The sequence below is a fragment of the Erythrolamprus reginae genome, chromosome 4 (assembly GCF_031021105.1).
Source record: "Erythrolamprus reginae isolate rEryReg1 chromosome 4, rEryReg1.hap1, whole genome shotgun sequence".
NCBI lineage: Eukaryota > Metazoa > Chordata > Lepidosauria > Squamata > Dipsadidae > Erythrolamprus > Erythrolamprus reginae.
This window is the reverse complement of record NC_091953.1, coordinates 84,787,822-84,807,545: the sequence shown is the minus strand read 5'-3', so window position 1 is coordinate 84,807,545 and position 19,724 is coordinate 84,787,822. Positions and strand designations below refer to the sequence as shown.

At 38.9% G+C, this 19,724-nt stretch overlaps 1 protein-coding gene across 4 annotated transcripts in view; it reads left to right on the top strand.

The window, feature by feature from the left end:
* The first annotated feature begins 438 nt into the window (after positions 1-438).
* Positions 439-19,724, top strand: part of FRMPD4 (FERM and PDZ domain containing 4) — a 295,945-nt gene continuing 276,659 nt past the window's right edge. For 2 of the 4 annotated variants that reach the window (XM_070750807.1, XM_070750812.1), the window contains exon 1: positions 439-661. In XM_070750807.1, coding sequence (XP_070606908.1) covers positions 621-661 — 41 coding nt within the window. In that variant the 5' untranslated portion in view covers positions 439-620. Of the gene's footprint in view, positions 662-788; positions 824-19,724 lie in introns of those variants that run through there. The other 2 variants (XM_070750808.1, XM_070750811.1) reach the window with 2 other exon arrangements.

Sequence of the window (19,724 nt, the reverse complement as noted above, 5' to 3'; positions counted from 1 at the left end):
TCTCTATGGAAGTGTATCAGCAGCTCCTTGGCCAGTTTGAGCTTCCTGAGTTGGCGCAGAAAGAACATTCTTTGATGTGCTTTTTTGATGATGATGATAAGGAACCTAGCTTCAGGTAAAAACAATAACCACTAAAAATTGAAAACGGCTTTGAACCCGAGAGCTTCGGCCGCTTTCTTCTTGTGGGAGGAGGCGGAGCTTTCATTCGCCCTTTCCAAATTCAAGCCGCCGGCGGCGCTGCCGCTGCCTCGCTCACTGCCCGTTAGGGGCTCCTGCCTCTTCCCGGGGCTCCTCGCTCTGCGCGCGAGGCAGACCTCTGCGCAGGCGCGGAGGCACGCGCGCTCCCTCGCTGCGAACGCCTCAGCGAGCTAAGCCGGGAAGCGCGCGGGGGTGCGCGCGCTTCTCCAAGATCTTCGAGGTGCCGGTGGATATTGCACGCTTAGCTGCCGGCGGGAGGGAGGTGGGGGAATAGCAGGATAGCCGACTATTTTCTCGGCAGGGGTAGCCGCTGTTGCTGGAGAAGGAAAACAACCATGCACAACCCTCTCCATGGCACGGAGCCGTTGCTGGAATGAGCGAGCGAGTGCGCAAGTGAGGCGTTGCTTAGGCGGTTCCCCTGGATGGATGTGTTTAGCTTTGTCAAGATCGCTAAGCTCTCCGGGTAAGCGCCGCTGCTTCTCCTACGTCGTCGTCCCCATTCCCTCCCTCCCCCCGAATTGCCGCCACTGCTGTTGCCGCCGCCTATACTGCTTATCATGTCAGTTCCGGCGCTGTTCTCTGTAGTGCTGGGGGGGGCCGTAGAGAAATGGAAGGAATTTGTGAGGTGAGTCGTTAATCCAACTTGCTTTGCCGCTTGAGTCAAGGTCTTCGTTGCCCAGTTGGTGGTACCTTCTGCTGGGTCGGGGCAGCTGCTCTGAGTTAGCAGCAAAAAGCCGGTGATTCCCCCCCCCCAGGTTTTCGGCATGGGGGGCGGCGATACCTGGGGAAATGAGGATGGGTCCCCGGCTCTCTCCAGGGCAAGCGGCGCTGAGTCCAGAACTCGAGTGGGAGCTGCGTCGTGCTTGTGTCCCTGGAAATGAACTTGGGGGCGATTTCCAGCGCGTCGCTAGAATGAAGCTAGGCTGAAAAAGATCCCTCAACGCTTCCCAAGCCCTTGGATCTAAATTATCTGGGGTGAACTTCCAGTTGGATGTACTGTACTGTACTGTACTTGGAAATGCTTCGCAGCTTTTTATTTTTTTAAAAGAAAACATTTCCACCGGCTCAAAAGCTTGCCTTAAACGCCCACACTTCAGTTTTACTTGAGTTGTGACCGTACCTAGTTGGTCTCCTTGTCTTGTTTGAAGTTAGAACTGCATCACGGATATTTTTTTTAGAGAAGATGCCAAATAACCCAGTTTGTCATCGGTTGATAGTGCTGGAGTATCTATTTTGGTTTCGTGTAGCATCTGTGAAATGTAGCCTTACCCACCTCTCACAACACCCATTGAATATAAAGAGGAGAAAGGAAACTTTTAGAAAAAAAGTCAGACTCACAGAAATACTAAGGATCTGATTGAGATTTATTTCAGTGTAGTTCAAAGAATTCATTGGAGGCACATGATATGAAAATCTACTCATTCTCAAAGAAAGATGGTACATATCCTTTAATGATCTGCTACAGGTGTACTTTACTCCCTTTTTCATATTAAGTTCTCTTCCACTAGCTTCTCATCTTGCAGAGAGGATTTCTAAAGAAAAGACCTTCATTTGTTCATGTTGTTTTTTAAAATATTAATTATTTTGACAGTTGCATTGGTTATAATGCAAGGTATGAGTAGTAGCCCAAAAATGTAGTTCTAAGAAACAGTAAATAATGAAAGGGTTTGAGCTGATGAACTTTGTAAATGAAACATTACAAATCAACTTTTGATTGAATAATAAGCATGTTTCATTTTCAGACTGGACAAAATGTATTTTTTCTGATCTAAAGTCATTGAAATGGAGTGTAGACCAAGAAAAACCTCTTATTAGATAATTTTATACAGTACGAGTATACTAACATTGACAAATACTACAGATGTGAAATCAAGAACTTCCAAATCGGCAGTGTTATTTCACAGCTCTTTTGACACTTAATCTCTTATTCAAGAATTGGGTTACTCAGTAGAAGACTCTTACACAAGACTCTGCTATACTATTTGTGTTATTACAGACAAGAATGAAGGCCAGTTACATGCAGCATATTTACCTACAAGCTTTTTTTTACCAATATGAACTTTTTGTTTTTTACTCACACATTTTTAAGTTACCAAACATTTCACTTTGTAAAGCAGCTAATAAATACTACTTATATAACTTCTCCTTCTTGCCCAGCTATTGCTGGTTTCTGTCTCATCAGCTTTAATCCTATTTTTCCCCATAATCTTTATATAATTTAGTTTAATACTTTTGTTAAAAGTGATCACATCTTTATAGAAATGAGTGATAACTTGTAAAGATACCAATATTATTGTTATTTTCAGAATGAATTATAATAATTTTATGCTATCAAATTCTTAAATGATGTTTCATGTTTTTATTTTATTTTATGCTATTCTGAAAATAAGGGGTTGGTTGCTATTCTTCATAAGGTTTGTTTGTACTAGTGTTTGTGTCCAAATGCTGTCCTTTATCCGTGTCAATGTTGCTTTATTATTTATAAATTGCCAGGCAAAGCTTAAGAACATTGGAATTCTTCCGAAGTGCTAGAATCTCAATTCCCCAATCCCCTGCAATCAAAACTAATTTTGACAACTCCAAATGTTTTAAGATGTCAGATAACATTAATATTTATCTGATTTCCTGGGTATCACTAGTAGGGACAAATAAAACAAAGAAAAGGGGCAAAATAAATGTAGCCCTAAAATACTTTTTATTCAGTATGTGATTTTTTTAAGCATTGGGAACAACTGCATAAAAGAAAAAATAGAAAATAATATTCAGGGCAAGGCAGAAGACATTACTGAGATGTTGGCAACTGTGAAACAACATAGCATTAGTAAGTTACAAGGAAGAATGAAATAAAGGATTTATAATATTACCTGAGAAGCAGCAGTAGACAGTAGCAAATGTGGGCAGCAGAATCAGTAGGATGTTTGTACAGAGTGTGACATTTGCTTGCCTGCCCAGGAATAATTCATTTTTAATGTTTGCACTTCCATATATACTTTCACAATTTGTGGGCATCTGGCTAATGAAATACTGTACATTATGTGTTATTTTTAGGCTGTAATCTTACCTGGTAACAAGTTCAAATACTTATCTAAATAAAATTATGAATGAAAGATTCCACTCTTATTTTTATTGAATGTTATATATCATATTCTTTTCATGATATACTTAAAAAGCTGATTGTATTTCGTGTAATGTTTGAGGATGGTTGTAAAGGATCTACTATACTGAAAACTTCAATTCATGCAATCACTTTAATGTAAACCTAAAGTGTTCTTGCTTATTGGTTATATGTTTTGCTACCATGGAAGCAAGCTCTATCAGATAAGAAGACAGCTTGCATATTTATTTATTTATTTATTGGATTTATATGCCGCCCCTCTCTGCAGACTCGGGGCGGCTAACAACAGTAATAAAACAGCATATAATAATAATCCAATACTAAAAACAGTTAAAAACCCATTATTATAAAAACCAAACATACATACAGACATACCATGTGTAAATTGTAAAGGCCTAGGGGAAAAGAGTATCTCAGTTCCCCCATGTCAGGCGACAGAGGTGGGTTTTAAGCAGCTTATGAAGGACAAGAAGGGTGGGGGCAATTCTAATCTCTGGGCGGAGTTGGTTCCAGAGGGCCGGGGCCGCCACAGAGAAGGCTTTTCCCCTGGGTCCCGCCAAGCGACATTGTTTAGTTCAATGATTTTCAACCTTTTTTGAGCCGCGGCACATTTTTTACATTTACAAAATCCTGGGGCACATTGAGGGGGGGGGGACGGCTAAAAAAAGTTTGGACAATTTTTTTTCTCTCTTCCTCCCTTTTGCTCTATTTCTCTCTCCCTCCTGCTTTCTCTCCCTTCTTTTTTTTCTCTCTCTTCATCCCTCTTTCTTTCTTTCTCTCTTCCTTCCTTCCACTTTTTTGCTCTTTTTCTCCCTCCCTCCCTCCCTCTGTCTTTCTCTCTCCCACCTTCCCTCCCTCGCTTTCTCTCTCTCTCTCTATCTCTTGCTCTCTCCCTTGCTTTCTTTCTCTCTCTCTCTTTCTTTCTTTTCTTTCTTTCTTTCTTTCTCTCATTTTCTTTTTCTCTCTCTTGCTTTCTCTCTGTCTTGCTTTCTCTCTCTCTTTCTTTCTTTCTTTCTCTCTCTCTTGTTTTCTTTTTGTCTCTCTCTCTTTCTTTCTTTCTCTCTTTCTCTCTCTTTCTTTCTCTCTCTCTTGCATTCTTTCTCTCTCTCACTCTTGTTTTCTTTCTCTCTCTGAGCTTCGCGGCACACCTGACCATGTCTCGCGGCACACTAGTGTGCCGTGGCACACTGGTTGAAAAACACTGGTTTAGTTGACGGGACCCGGAGAAGACCCACTCTGTGGGACCTAACTGGTTGCTGGGATTCGTGCAGCAGAAGGCGGTCCCTGAGATAATCTGGTCCGGTGCCATGAAGGGCTTTATAGGTCATAACCAACACTTTGAATTGTGACTGGAAACTGATCGGCAACCAATGCAGACTGCGGAGTGTTGGTGTAACATGGGCATATTTGGGAAAGCCCATGAGTGCTCTCTCAGCTGCATTCTGCACGATCTGAAGTTTCCGAACACTTTTCAAAGGTAGCCCCATGTAGAGAACGTTACAGTAGTCGAACTGGTTAATCTGTAAAATTTAGCTCAAAATACTTTTGCAAAAACCGAAGTAAAAAACAATTTTCTATGTAGCCTTGTTGGTATGAATTACAGACAGGGTCAGACATGACTGGGATTGGAATTACTGGGATTCAGATCAGTTGATTTCAAGGCCTTGTTCACATTTAGCAGCAACATCAATTCCTAATTTTTTTTGCTGATTTCCTGCCCCAGGATATTGTTTGGTTTTATGAACAAGAAGGAAATTTTCTAGAGCAATTGTAATGATGGCTTTGTATTTAGTTACATAGGATACGTGATCATAGGAACAGAAAAAAACCCAGATTATTAGCTAATGTCTCTGAAAATAATCTATATTATGACTCTGCATTACTTCATGTTCAGAAGCAAATATGTGCTTCAGAGTGTACAAGGCTCATATCATTGTGCCTGTCTGCAGCTTCTTAAAATAGCTGTTTCTTTCCTCAGGATTCTGCAGTTGCTCAGCTATACTGTAAGACTGGAAAAAAAATACAATCTTGGTTTAAAGAATTACAAACATGTCCTAAATGTGTATCCCCCAAATACTGGAAATAGTTGCATTTGTACAGCGTTAGTTTGCATGATGAGCTCTTTTTTAAACTGGACCCTTTTGTAGTCCAATTACGTTTATTTTATTAAACAAAAATGTATGATTTCCACCAGTCATTTAATTAGGACTAGAATTTTCATTGCTAAACAATGTTGTAATAAAACATGACATCATGTGTTGTTTAGGGAAGGAAACCATGACAGTCCCTGTTGTCATTCTTAAGGAAAATGGGTTTTAAGTGAGGTCTCCTTGCAATTTTCTGCTAGCTTCCAACAAGCAAGGTCAGTAGGGAAACCAGCAGTCATACATTTTTGGTGGTTCCCAAGCAGGTTGGTGAGTAAGTTAATAGCTGTTGCAGTGCATTGTGAGCATAGCTGGGTGGGAGGTAGCTGATGGATAGGGGATTGTGCATTGGTGTCTGGTGTGGTATAGTATGAATGCAGTAAGGCCAGTGGTGGCTGCTTTTGGGTAAGGGAGGGTGTGCTGTTGGCCAGCCCAGTGCCATGCTGTAAGTAAAATGAATCAGAAGAGGCAATAATGTAGAGAAAAACTCTTGTTTATTGAGCTCTGTCAAATAGACGCTGTCTGCACGTGACTGTCAAATACACAGTGAATATGGTGCTGAGAGGAAAGCGCGGGTCTTTTAACTATTTATAGGGAACAACCGGCAGGAATCAACAACTTGACATAGTAACAAAGTTCCCGCCAGAAACAAGTAACCAATCAGGGCATAGTATGTATACAGTGAAAATCTACCCTACTACATGAATATTTAACAGTAAGTATATGATGTGTGTGTTGTCGTGTACAAACTACAGAGGGATCTTGTACTCTATAGCTAGGATCCTTGGGAAAAAGACCCAGAGGCATGGGAGTTATTTACAGGAACAACTGACACTCTTTCTCGCTAGTTCCAAATTAACTTTGCTTCAGAAAAGGTTGCAAATGGCAATCACATGATCACAGGATACTGCAAACATTATAAGTACAAGGTGGTTGCCAAGTAACTGAATCACAATCATGTGACCAAGGGTGTGTGTGCTTGGATGGCCAGATCTTGAAGAGCTGGATACAAGTACCAGTCATTCAGTACTGTCATAGCTTTCAGTTGTTGCTGAACAACTGCTCATTAAACAAGAACTACCTGTAAAGGTATTATTACTTTAAAACAGTGTTTTTCAACCAGTGTGCCGCGGCACACTAGTGTGCCACGAGACATGGTCAGGTGTGCCGTGAAGCTCAGCTTCCGAGACCAGACCAGCTTCGTGCCTTCAAAGAGAAAGAAAGCAAGATAAATAGAGCAAAAGGGAGGAAGAGAGAGAGAGAGAGAGAGAATTTTTTTGTCCAAACTATTTTTAGCCCCCCCCCCCCTCAATGTGCCCCAGGATTTTGTAAATGTAAAAAATGTGCCATGGCTCAAAAAAGGTTGAAAATCACTGCTTTAAAAGAGTATATGTTTACATCAGTTATAATTTTAAAACAATGTTATAATTAACTTATTAGATCATATAATTTTGCAATTTTCTATATTTGTTTAAGGCAATGCTTTTCAATTATTTTCTGTTACGCCCCTTCCCCCAGGAAGAAGTAAACATTTCTTGCCCCACCCAACTCTCTGCCGACATGGGTCTCACAGCTCACCTCTCCCGACCTGTCACCCCCAAATTGCACCCCACCACCTGACACTTGTACTGGTTCCTTGCATTCCTTTGTTTTGTGTCCAGGGCAGCTTGTTCTAAAAGAAAACACATCGTGAGTTTGAGAAGTTTGATTGAACTTGCGAGAAGTTTTCTTTTAGAACAGGTTGCCCTGGATAGAATGCCGAGGAACGCAACGTTAACTGCATTAAAAAGACCAGATGAGAAAATTAACACCCTATGAAAACTAGAATTATACTTTATTGAAATAGATAATATTAATAGTATCAAGCAAGTTTATTTTACTATACTTTCTGTCTTTCTTATACCCAGGGGTGGGCTACTACCCGGATTTGGGGGGTGAGGAGCAGTGGGGTAGTGAAATTGGAGCTCCACCCCAGAGCACCCAATTTACACTCAAAGATGCTGAAAGAAAATGCAGGACGTCCTGCATAAGCCACGCCCACAGTGTGGTAGTAAAATTTTTAGTAACCATTCACTGCTTATACCCTAGTGAATTAGGAAACCATTTTTCCAAACTGCTTCTGAATGATGTTTTGTTTCCCATGACTTAAGGAATGTTTCAGTCTTCAGTACCCTGTTACTTTGCCTATTTTCATCAGTCTCCTCCCTTGGTCTCTACAGAAACAGGTGATATGCTTGAAATAGTAGATTGGTATTTTGGAATTTGCTTAATTATATTCAACCTGAATGTTTAAATGTTTACATATAAAGGTGCAGGCATAATACCTGTTGATTTTGAATAATAGGGATCATTTTCCTGGAAGATTAATAACATTTAAGATAGAGTTCTTCTGATGTAGTATATTTATATAAGACCTTTGTTAATAAAGCTTTTAATTTCCTTGTGACATTGGTTACCTGCAACAACCAATCTTATCTAAAGGTAAAAGGAAGCATATTCAACTAGCAATTTTGAATTTTGTGAAATTGTTTGCTAACTGCTGTGAATGGCAGGTGGTTTAGGCATGGTATGACAAAACCTAATGGTGTTCTAGATAATTTATTTGAACAAAAGGATGGAACAAAAGGATTGCATGGAATTTGTTGAGTGTTATAATTTAAATGCATACAAATAGCGTGCCCCACAGTTTTCATTTTAGGAGTAAAACAAATACTGTAAAAAAGTAGATACAATTATTATCTGGCATTTAAAAATAAAGATCTGTTTAAGCTGTCACTTTTAACATATCTGACATAAATAAATGCAGAAAATTGAATATCACAGAAAAAAGTGTAAACTGACAGGATTATTTCAAATCTTAAAGAGTATCATGAAAATATAATGTATATATAAGATGCAAGGTATATTTTGTTATATACATTAACTTGTATATTTACTGTTGCCCTATTAATAATAACAACAACAGCATTGGAAGGGACCTTGGAGGTCTTCTAGTCCAAAGCCTACTAAGAGAGGAAACCCTACACTACTTCAAATGGCTATCCAACATCTTCTTAAAAACTTCCAGTGTTGGAGCATTCACAACTTCTGGAGGCAAGCTGTTCCACTGATTAATTGTTGTAACTGTCAGGAAATGTCTCCTTAGTTCTAAGTTGCTTCTCTCCTTGATTAGTTTCCACCCATTGCCTCTTGTTCTACCCTTAGGTGCTTTGGAGAATTGGTTGACATCTTCTTCTTCTTTGTGGCAACCCCTGAGATATTGGAACACTGCTATCATGTGTCTCTTGGTCCTTCTTTTCATTAAACTAGCCATGCCCAGTTCATGCAACCATTCTTCATATGTTTTAGCCTCCAGTCCCCTAATAGAAAGATATATTTTATCTTAGGATGGATCTATGTTTATCCCAGGCATGTTTAAATTCAGTTACTGTGGATTTACCAACCACATCTGCTGGAAGTTTATTCCAAGCATCTGCTACTATAATATTTTCTCACCTTGCTTCTGATCTTTCCCCCAACTAACCTCAGATTGTGCCCCCTTGTTCTTGTGTTCACTTTTCTATTAAAACACTCCCTCCTGAACCTTATTTAACCCTTTAACGCATTTAAATGTTTCGATCATGTCCCCCATTTTCCTCTGTCCTCCAAACTATACAGATTGAGTTCATTAAGTCTTTCCTGATAAGTTTTATGCTTAAAACCTTCCACCATTTTTGTAGCCCGTTTTTGGACCCGTTCAATTTTATCAATATGTTTTTGTAGGTGAGGTCTCCAGAACTGAACACAGTATTCCAAATGTGGTCTTACCGGTGCTCTATACAGCGGGATCACAATCTCCCTTTCCCTGCTTGTTATACCTCTGGCTATGCAACCAAGCATTCTACTTGCTTTCACTATCACCTGACTGCACTGTTCACTCATTTTGAGACTCTCAAAAATCATTACCTCTAAATCCTTCTCTAATCACATTTGTTGCTCTTCTCTCCACTAGAGTCTCAACATACTCATCTAGAGTCTCAACATACTTTTTGCATCATGGCAACTAAAACTGAATGCAGTATTCCAAGTGTGGCCTTACCAAGGCCATATAAAGTGGCATTAACACTTCACATGATCTTGATTCCGTCCCTCTGTTAATGCATTCTAGAACTGTGTTGGCTTTTTTGGCAGCTGCTGCATACTGCTGGCTCATATTTAAATGGTTGTCCATTAGGACTCCAAGATCTTTCTCACAGTTACTACTGTTGAGCAATGTACCTCATATACTGTACCTGTGCATTTTGTTTTTCTTAGGTCCTAAATGTAGAAGCTTACTTTTTTCATCATTGAGTTTCCTTTTGTTAGATAGCGCCCATTATTCAAGTTTGTCAAGATCCTTCTATATTTTGCACCTATCTTCTGGAGTGTTGGCTATTCCTGCCAGTTTGGTGTAATCTGCAAATTTGATGAGTTACCCATCTATCCACTCGTCCAAGTCATGCTGAAGATGTTGAAGGGTACTGGGCCTAAAACAGAGCCTTGTGGTACTCCACTGCATACATCCCTCAATATAGATGTAGTTACATTGAACACTACACGTAGAGTGTGGTTGGTTAATCAGTTTTGAATCTATCTGGTGTTGTTGCTGTCCATCCCACATTTTTCTACTTTATTTAGTAGTAGGTTATGGTCTACTTTGTCAAAAGCCTTACTGAAGTACAAGTACACTACATCAGCAGCATTCCTCTGGTCCACTAATTTTGTCACTTTGTCAAAGAATGCAATAAGATTAGTTTGGCATGATCTATTTTTGTCAAATTCATGTTGGCTTTTGGTTATTACTTTGCTTCTAGGTTTTCATTGATTCATTGCTTGATTATCTTTTACAAAATCTTCCCTGGTGTTGAGGTCAGGCTGACAGGTCTGTAGTTTCCTGCATCTCTTTTTTTTCCTTTTTTGAAGATGGGAAATACATCAGTTCTTCTCCACTCCTCTGGCAATTTCCCAGTGCTCCAGGATCTTTGAAAGATATAGTTCAGTGGTTCTGCAATCTCGTCTGCCATTTCCTTCAGAACCTTGGGATGTAATCCATCTGGTCCTGGTGATTTGAATTTGTCTAGGGTAGACAGGTGTTCCCTTACCATTTTCTTCCCTATTTTAACTTGTGTTCCTAATATTTTTTGTGATACTGTTTTTGATAGGTAGGGCTGTTTTTTTCCCCTTTGTAAAGACAGATGCAAAAAAACAGTGTTAAGTAGCTCTGCTTTCTTCCTGTTACTTGTCACCTTCTTGCCACTTTCTCCCTGCAATGGATCAATTGTTTCCTTGACTTTTGTCTTGTTTTTAATATGTTGAAAGAAGCTTTTTTGTTACTTTTTACTTTTGTTGCAAGCCTTTGTTCATTGTGAGCCTTAGCTTGCCTCACTTCTTTACAGACTCTGGCTGTTTTCTGGTATTCTGCCTTAGTTATTTCAGAAGCTAGTATAGAGAAGATTCCCCTTCTGGTTCCCCTAAGATGTAATGGGAAGAAAGTATAACCTTGAGCAGGAGTGTCAAACTTGTTTTAATTGAGGGCCACAGGGTTTGACCTTAGGGGGGATAGGGCTGCCCCTGATATTTTGGGTTGTGAGTCCCTTCTTATGAGGTTGGACCTAGGGGTACAGGGGGATCTGTTGCTCATATACCTAATTCCCAACTGCATGTCAACAGCCCTGCCTGTGCTACATGAGAAGGTAGCTGGGCTGGCGGTTGATTCCCCCAGACTTATTGTCTTGGGGAATTTTAAACTACCGTCGCTCGGCGAATCCTCTGGATTGGCACAGGAATTCATGGCCGCCATGGCAACCATGGACCTGACTCAATTAATTCAGGGCCCAACTCATGAGGGGGGGCACACTCTTAACATGGTATTCCTCTAGGAGAAGTTGAGTAATGATCTGAAATTAAGGGGCTTAGAAATGTTGCCTTTGTCATGGTCAGATCATTTTCTACTGTGGCTTGATTTTAAGGTTCCAATCCTCCACGGCAGGGAGGCGGAACCGGTTAGGAGGTTCCGCCCCAGATGCTGATGGATCCAGAAGGTTTTCAAAGGGTGCTTGGGGTTTTGCCGGATTCGTGTGTCTGGCAGATCAATCATGTTCAGCAACAGTAGCCACCAAGCAGGAGGCGGAGGAGGCAACGGCGGCGGCATTGGCGACGACAGCAACAGCAGCGCCCTTCTAGCCCCTTGCTGCAGAAGCGGGGCCAAAGTGCGGACTGCAGTGGCAGGAGGAGGAAGAGGAGGAGGCAGGAGCGGTTGCCTCTCCAGCACCTCCGACATGGAGCATCCCAGTCCAGGGCCGATGATGATCTGTCTTTAGTGTTGTGACTGAGGTTGCATTACATCAAATAATGTCTGTGGGTAATTAATAGATTTTCTTAATTATGGTTCCTAGTTATGTTATGTCACGTTACCTCACTTTTTTTGATCAGATTCTGATTTATTTTCTCTATATTTCAGTGTGCTCTCATGCTACTGCTTTTTAAAACAAGCTCTAAATTTTAAGGATGATATACATTTCCTCAATTTGTTATACATACTTTGAGAGATAGTCCCATTGAATTTAATAAGGCTCCCTTAAATTTAATCAGTTCACTTCTCCTCCCCTGTCTCTTTCTCTCTTTTTCTCTTTCTCTCTTTTTCCTCTATTTAAACAAGATAATCAGAAATTGGCATTGACAGGGAAAGTTGAAAAAAATAGTTGCAATATTTATTTATCAAATTTTATATAACCATCGAGAGGAGGAAGGAGAATTTTATGGGTGTTTGTCATCTTGAATTATTTATACAATTAATAAAGATGGGAACAACAAATAAATTGGGTCTTCAAATACTTGGATATTTGAATATAAAATGACAAGGTCATAGTGGCTGTCAATTTTTGTTTTAGAATATAATTTGATTTCACAGAATGCTACTTTTGACAAATGTGCATTTATTGTATGGAAAACAAACAAGTCCCTCATTTGTTTTCTACAAATATGTAGTTTTTATTTCTTTAACTTCTTTCAACTGTTCTCTTCTCAGATAAAAGATGATATGGTGCATACAATCAGACTCATACATTCTTATTCCAGATTGTGTTTAGTATTTTATAAAGCATCATGAGCAATAAGCAGTAAGACTCTTTCTTTTCCTTAATCTGACATAGTAATCCATGAGATGCTAAAATATGTTTTTGAGTGTACTGAAAATGGTTAGAATTTTTTCACACTTCAGAGGGCAAGGCCAAACAAAATGCTTCCAGTTCTAAATCCATCAGCACACTAAAGAAGGTAGCTGTCAAAATATTTGACAGTTTTTACCAAAGGATTTAAAATGAATTTAATAGTAGAAAACTTAATATTCCTTAAAATAGAATTCTAGCAAAGGATAAAATCATAATTGAAAAGTAAGAAGGTGAAGGTACCCTCTAAGATTTTATGCTTAAGTCAATGCAGTTAGCAAATAAAGATTGTCACTGTGTAGGAAAAAATGTTATAGAACCTAACAGATGACTAATTAATAATTCAAAAGATATCAAAATTATTTCCATTTGGGGGCTATTAGCTTCTGCCGAAAATAAGAGAGTTGTTTATGAATATTTATATCTGTGGGAACAAAAAAAATTATGGCATTAATGATCCTTTAAAATTATGAATATATTTATCAGCAGGATTGCTGACTAAGAAGCCAAAAAATTAGGTGTTTTTTCAATTTTGAAATAATCCTAAACTTGCAAAAGAATAGATCACTTACTACTAAAATTATAGTTCAGTGCAATAAATAGATTGGGTGATTTTAAGTTATAGATTACAAAATTAATTAAATCTGAAAAATGAAAAAAAATAATTTAGTATACTTAGATTTTGATGAAACTTCTCACCAAAGAAAGTAAGGTTTTTTTGTTTATATGTGTCAGTTTTGACTCTTCACCATTGCCTGAACAGATTCCTGCATTTTTCCTGGCAAGATTTTGGAAGTGGTTTGCTATTGCCTCCTTCTTAGAGCTGAGGGAAAATTATTAGCTTAAGGTTACACAGTTGGCTTTGTGCCCATAGTAGAATTAGAAGTCACTGTCTTCATATTTCTAATCTAATGTGTTGTTACATCAAATTCTTGTCAGAAACAGAAATGTTATTAAAAAATTAGGAAAAGATTGTATCTTTTAAAGGCACTAAAATTCATGCTACCTTAACAGGGTGTCCAGCAAACCTGGAAAACCTGGAAAACAGGGAAATCGGGGTATTATCAGGGAATTCATGAAAAAAAAATGGAATAGCGGCTTTCGATACCATCGACCATGGTATCCTTCTGCACCGGCTGGAGGGGTTGGGGGTGGGAGGCACTGTCCTTCAGTGGTTCTCCTCCTACCTCTCTGGCCGGTCGCAGTCGGTGTTAGTTGGGGGTCAGAGGTCAACTCCTAGGTTTCTCCCTTGTGGGGTGCCTCAGGGGTCGGTCCTCTCCCCCCTGCTATTCAACATCTACATGAAACCGCTGGGCGAGATCATCCAAGGACATGGGGTGAGGTATCATCAATATGCGGATGATACCCAGCTTTACATCTCCACCCCATGCCCAGTCAACGAAGCGGTGGAAGTGATGTGCCGGTGCCTGGAGGCTGTTGGGGCCTGGATGGGTGTCAACAGACTCAAGCTCAACCCGGATAAGACGGAGTGGCTGTGGGTTTTGCCTCCCAAGGACAATCCCATCTGTCCGTCCATCACCCTGGGGGGGGGGAATTATTGACCCCCTCAGAGAGGGTCCGCAACTTGGGCGTCCTCCTCGATCCACAGCTCACATTAGAAAAACATCTCTCAGCTGTGGCGAGGGGGGCGTTTGCCCAGGTTTGCTTGGTGCACCAGTTGCGGCCCTATCTGGACCGGGACTCATTGCTCACAGTCACTCATGCCCTCATCACCTCGAGGTTCGACTACTGTAATGCTCTCTACATGGAGCTACCTTTGAAAAGTGTTCGGAAACTTCAGATCGTGCAGAATGCAGCTGCGAGAGCAGTCATGGGCTTACCTAGGTATGCCCATGTTTCACCATCACTCCGCAGTCTGCATTGGCTGCCGATCAGTTTCCGGTCACAATTCAAAGTGTTGGTTATGACCTTTAAAGCCCTTCATGGCATTGGACCAGAATATCTCCGAGACCGCCTCCTGCCGCACCAATCCCAGCGACCGATTAGGTCCCACAGAGTGGGCCTTCTCCGGGTCCCGTCAACTAAACAATGTCGGTTGGCGGGCCCCAGGGGAAGAGCCTTCTCTGTGGCAGCACCGGCCCTCTGGAACCAACTCCCCCCGGAGATTAGAACTGCCCCTACTCTTCCTGCCTTCCGTAAACTCCTTAAAACCCACCTTTGCCGTCAGGCATGGGGGAACTGAAACATCTTCCCCTGGGCATGTTTAATTTATATATGGTATGCTTGTGTGTATGTCTGTTAGTATATGGGGTCTTTTTAAAAATCTTTAATATTTTAAATTGTCAGATTATTTATGATTTGTTTCCACGTGTTGTGAGCCGCCCCGATTCTTCGGAGAGGGGCGGCATACAAATCTAAGTAATAAATAAATAAATAAAAAAATAAATCAGGGGAAAAAAACTAACTACTGTATATTAAAATGTTTAAAAGTCAGGGCAAAATCATGTAAAAAACCCCCAGGATTGCGCTGCCTAGCAGCGTCAAGCAAAAATGAGCCTAACTGTGGCAACAACTTGCTTCCTCGGGTACCAATATTTCTCCATGGCTTAGCCGTTTAGTATGATGTCACCTATGACCGTGTCTTAACTAGAACGCAAGTTACAGGGAAATGTCAGGGAATTTCGAAATGCTTTCCCCTGGACACCCTGTACCTAGCAGAGTGTCTTTTCAGTCTATCGACGTAACTTAATTGTAAAATCAAGAGAAGAATGGTGAAGAAGAATTTTAATTTATACTTTAGTTCTTGGTTCTTGTAGGAATATTTTCCTTTAAATAAAAAAGATAATCCCACTTAAAATTTAACCTGGAGACAAAAAACATATGTAGTCAGATATTTATTTTATAGACTGATATTTATTTTATAGACTGATTTGAGTTGCTGAAATTTAGTTCTCAATCTATATAAGTGTGTACTGTATATACAAAAGAGAAAAAGAAAGCATACTATTGATTGGAATCCGCATTTTCAGAAGTAGTTCAATTCTTTATTTTTCTTTATGCTATCTTTTATATTGCTAATTCTTTACCCTTGACTGTTTAATGAGTTATGGGCTCTTATTTCAGAGAGGAATCTAGACATACCACAGACTTTGATCTTTCCTAAGTAAAATATGGAAGGGAATAGAAAAGGGCTGCAACTTTGCTTTTTCCCAGATTATTAGAGCTTTAGAGGTCAGGTAATGTCAGTATTGAATGGGCCTCCACAGTAATTGTGGGAATTGCAAAAAAGATATATCTTATTTTTCAGAGTAGAAAACGCACCAGTATCCCTCCTAAAAGAGGGTGGAAATGTCGGGGTGTCCTATACATTGAATGCAGCTGTTTTTGCTGTCACGAAGCCCGGCCCCTGTCCCATTTTTGTGAAAAATAGGTCCGTTTTTCGCAAAAATGGGGTGGACAAAGGGTCTGGAAAGCCTGCAGAGAGCTCCTGGAAAGTACGGAGAGGCAAAAATGCCCCCATTTTGGCCTACCCTGTTTTTGCGGGGAAAAAACCAGGCAAAAATGTCCCAATTTTTTTTTTTTACAAAAAATGGGGCTGTTTTTGCCTTCTGATTACCTCATCTAGCATGACTGCAGGAGGAATTCTGGGAGTTGAAGTCCGTTAGATCAATAACAATATGCATTTTTAGATGCAGGCTTCAAATGTTTTAGAAGTAAAAGTCTTCCCATAAATTTTTAAAGCAAAAATATTAGTATAATAAATAAAAGGAGCAAAGATTTGCTGAAAATATTTTTTATATAAATTTGATTAAATAAATAAATAAATTAAAATGTATTACTGTATATAATATAGCAATACATTTTATTTTATAATACAGGCTTATAAATTTGAGTAAGTAAGTAAGTAAGTAAGTAAATAAATAAAAGTAAATAAGCAAGTAAAATAAATAAAAAGTATTACTGTAATGGAATACTTTATATTCCCATGAGGCATTGGTTGAAACAGAACAGAATTGAACTGGCAAATAATGTTTCATTGACACTCAATCCTAGACATCTAGATGAGACAAGATCTTTAGAAATAAATACATATGTTGCCAAGCATTAATCCTTAAAACACTATATGGGATTTATATATGCATATTTTATAATACTGTATATATTTTTAATTATGGCTTTTTTGCAAAAGTTAAAAACTGTTATAAAAATTGTGTTTGTATGTGTGCACATTTTGATGCTTTCAAGATAGTCTTGATTCCTAACAGCTGTCTAACAACTGCTTGAACAAGTCTTTGTACTTTTCCTAGCAAAATGTATGTATGTATGTATGTATGTATGTATGTATGTATGTATGTATGTATGTATGTATTTATTTATTTATCCGAGTTCTATGCCGCCAATTCCAAAGGACTCAGGGTGGCTTACAACATAATAACAATACAAAAAGATACAGCAATAAAAAAGAAGTCACATATAAACTCTAAAAAACTAAACCCAATAAAATCCCTTTATATCAAAACCAATCAATCACACCATTCATAAAATAAAATTTGGTCATGAAAGATGGACAATTCATGCCCCCCCCGCCGGCCTGCCAGCAAAGCCAGGTCTTTGTGGCGTTGCGGAAGGCCAGTAGGGTGGGAGTTGGCAGTGGATTGCTATTACTTGCTTCCTAAGGCTGAAAGAGATTGACTGACCCAAGGTTACACAATTGGTTTTGTGCCTAAGGCAGACTAGTCTCCTGGTTTCTAGCCTGATGTCTTAATCACCATGCCAAGCTGGCTCTTTTGTCTTTCACTTCATATAATATTCTCATTCCTAGGTTTACCATATTTTTCAGTATATAAGACACTAAAGTATAAGACACGCCTTAGTTTTGGGGGAGGAAAACAGGGGGGGGGGAACCCTACCTACCAGGTATTCATCTTGCTAGCGTCTTTAGTATGGTCAGTTTCAGCACATTATTTTATCCCCTGCTTAGGAATGAAAAAAAGGCTTCCTTGAAGTGAGTAGCAATGAAAACAACTCTGCAAAGACTTAGGACTAGAAAAAAAACCTTCTTTGGAGTAGCAATAAAAAAGTCCTGCAAGCCGGGAAGATCATTAGCACCTTGTTAGGGCTGGAAAATGAAGCTTCGAAAAAGCTAAGATGCACCCATATTTTCAGCCTCTTAGGGGGGAAAAGGTGTGTCATGTATGTGTGTGTGTGTGTGTGTGTGTGTGTGTGTGTGTGTTCGTTCGTTCGTTTGCCTGCCTGCCTGCCTAATTTATATGCTGCCCAACTCCTGAAGGACTTTGGGTGGCCTGCAGCAAAAATACTCCAAAAATAAGGCATTTAATAGGTTGATCCAGAAATTTATTTCATTTTTATGCCATCCAACTGATAAATGTCCTTGGGGCAGTTTTGCTATTTATAAATTAAGATAATAATTCAATTGAAATACATTATATGCAGAAAACCTATAGAAAACTATACTCTGCTATAAAACAGATTTACTAAATATGCTTATATTAACTAGCATTTAAAATAGATGCTATAATGTTTTGGAGCAGCAATTAATTTCTAGATAACACTAGAGGTGGTCACACTAGAGGTGATCCCCAACCTCAATATTTTCTTCTCAATAATGATATACTGAGTTCCTAAAATCTTTTTATACGATAGTTCTCAAGCTGTGATAATCTTTGTGGAAATTCCTCTGAATCTTCTTCATTTTATTTAATAGAATTGGATACCATTACTGGTATAGGTAGTCCTTAACTTACAACCACAATTGAGACCAAATTTTTGTTGCTGAGCAAGACAGTTGTTAAGTTAGTTTTGCCTCATTTTATGAGCTTTGTTGCTATAGATGTTAAGTGAATCACTGCAGTTGTTAAGTTAGTTACACAGTTAAGTAAATCTGACTTACCCATTTGACTTTGTCAGAAGGTCGCAAATGTGATCACATGACTTCAGGACCGTTATAAATATGAACCAGTTGCCAGGTATTTTAATTTTGATGATATGACCAATGGAGATGCTGCAATGGTCATAAGTGTGAAAAATGGTCATAAGTCACTTTTTCAATTCACTTTGAATGGTCACTAAATGAATGGTTGTAGTCAATGACTACCTTTAGTCTGCTCATAGAACAGCAGGGAAATATTTCCATGGTTTGGAAACTAATTATGTTGATTTGTCTTTAAATACATTTAAGCCTTTCTGCAGCACAACTAATTCATATTTATTTATTTATTTATTTATTTATTATTTGGATTTGTATGCCGCCCCTCTCCGAAAACTCGGGGCGGCATACAAATCCAAATAATAAATATGCTGGAGTGATTCTCTAGCAGTAAAATTGTACTGAAATGATCAGTACAGTGAAATCAGTTAAGAAAAAGGTTAGGTTTGGGCAAGTAATTTTACCTTGAAGTGATAAATCAGTACATATATACAACAGCTACTTTTTCTTGTGTTTGATGATATGGGAGGTTATTTGTTACTTTTGAAAAGGAAGAGAAGCCTATACCATCAAATGGTGTTAGAAATGGTTACTAGCTCTCTTAACTCTCAAACGGAGCTGTTATCAACTATAATTATGTCAACACTAATTTCCTACATTTTTTCAGATTCACTGTTGTCCTATGTTATATTTGTTGATTTGGTTTTTCCCCAATATGTAACTGAATTTTGAATTTGCCTCTATAATTGTCTCTGTAAATTTCAATTCATAAAATTAAAGAAACCAGTTTTGTGACTTATTAAACTTAAATTCCTTATAAAATCATGCTCAATTTAAATGTTAATTGGTATTTATTTTTATATCTTTCATATCACCAGTCTTCAAGCAATATATAAAAACATAACATCATAAAAGAAATCCATATGTCATAAAACCCACACTTCAACCCTGAGTAAAATCTTGAGGAATATATAAAATACCTAAAATAATAAACAAGGGTAGCACCAATGTCTGCTTGAAGAAAATTATTTTACAGCCTTGCAACATCTTGAGTGATTTTCAAAAGCATCCTCTCATAGACTATTAATGCAATGGTTAACCTGCATGGTGATCAGAACAAGGGCTTTCTGGTCCAAATAAGTTGGCAATTGGTGATAAGTTGTACAAGGCTCTAA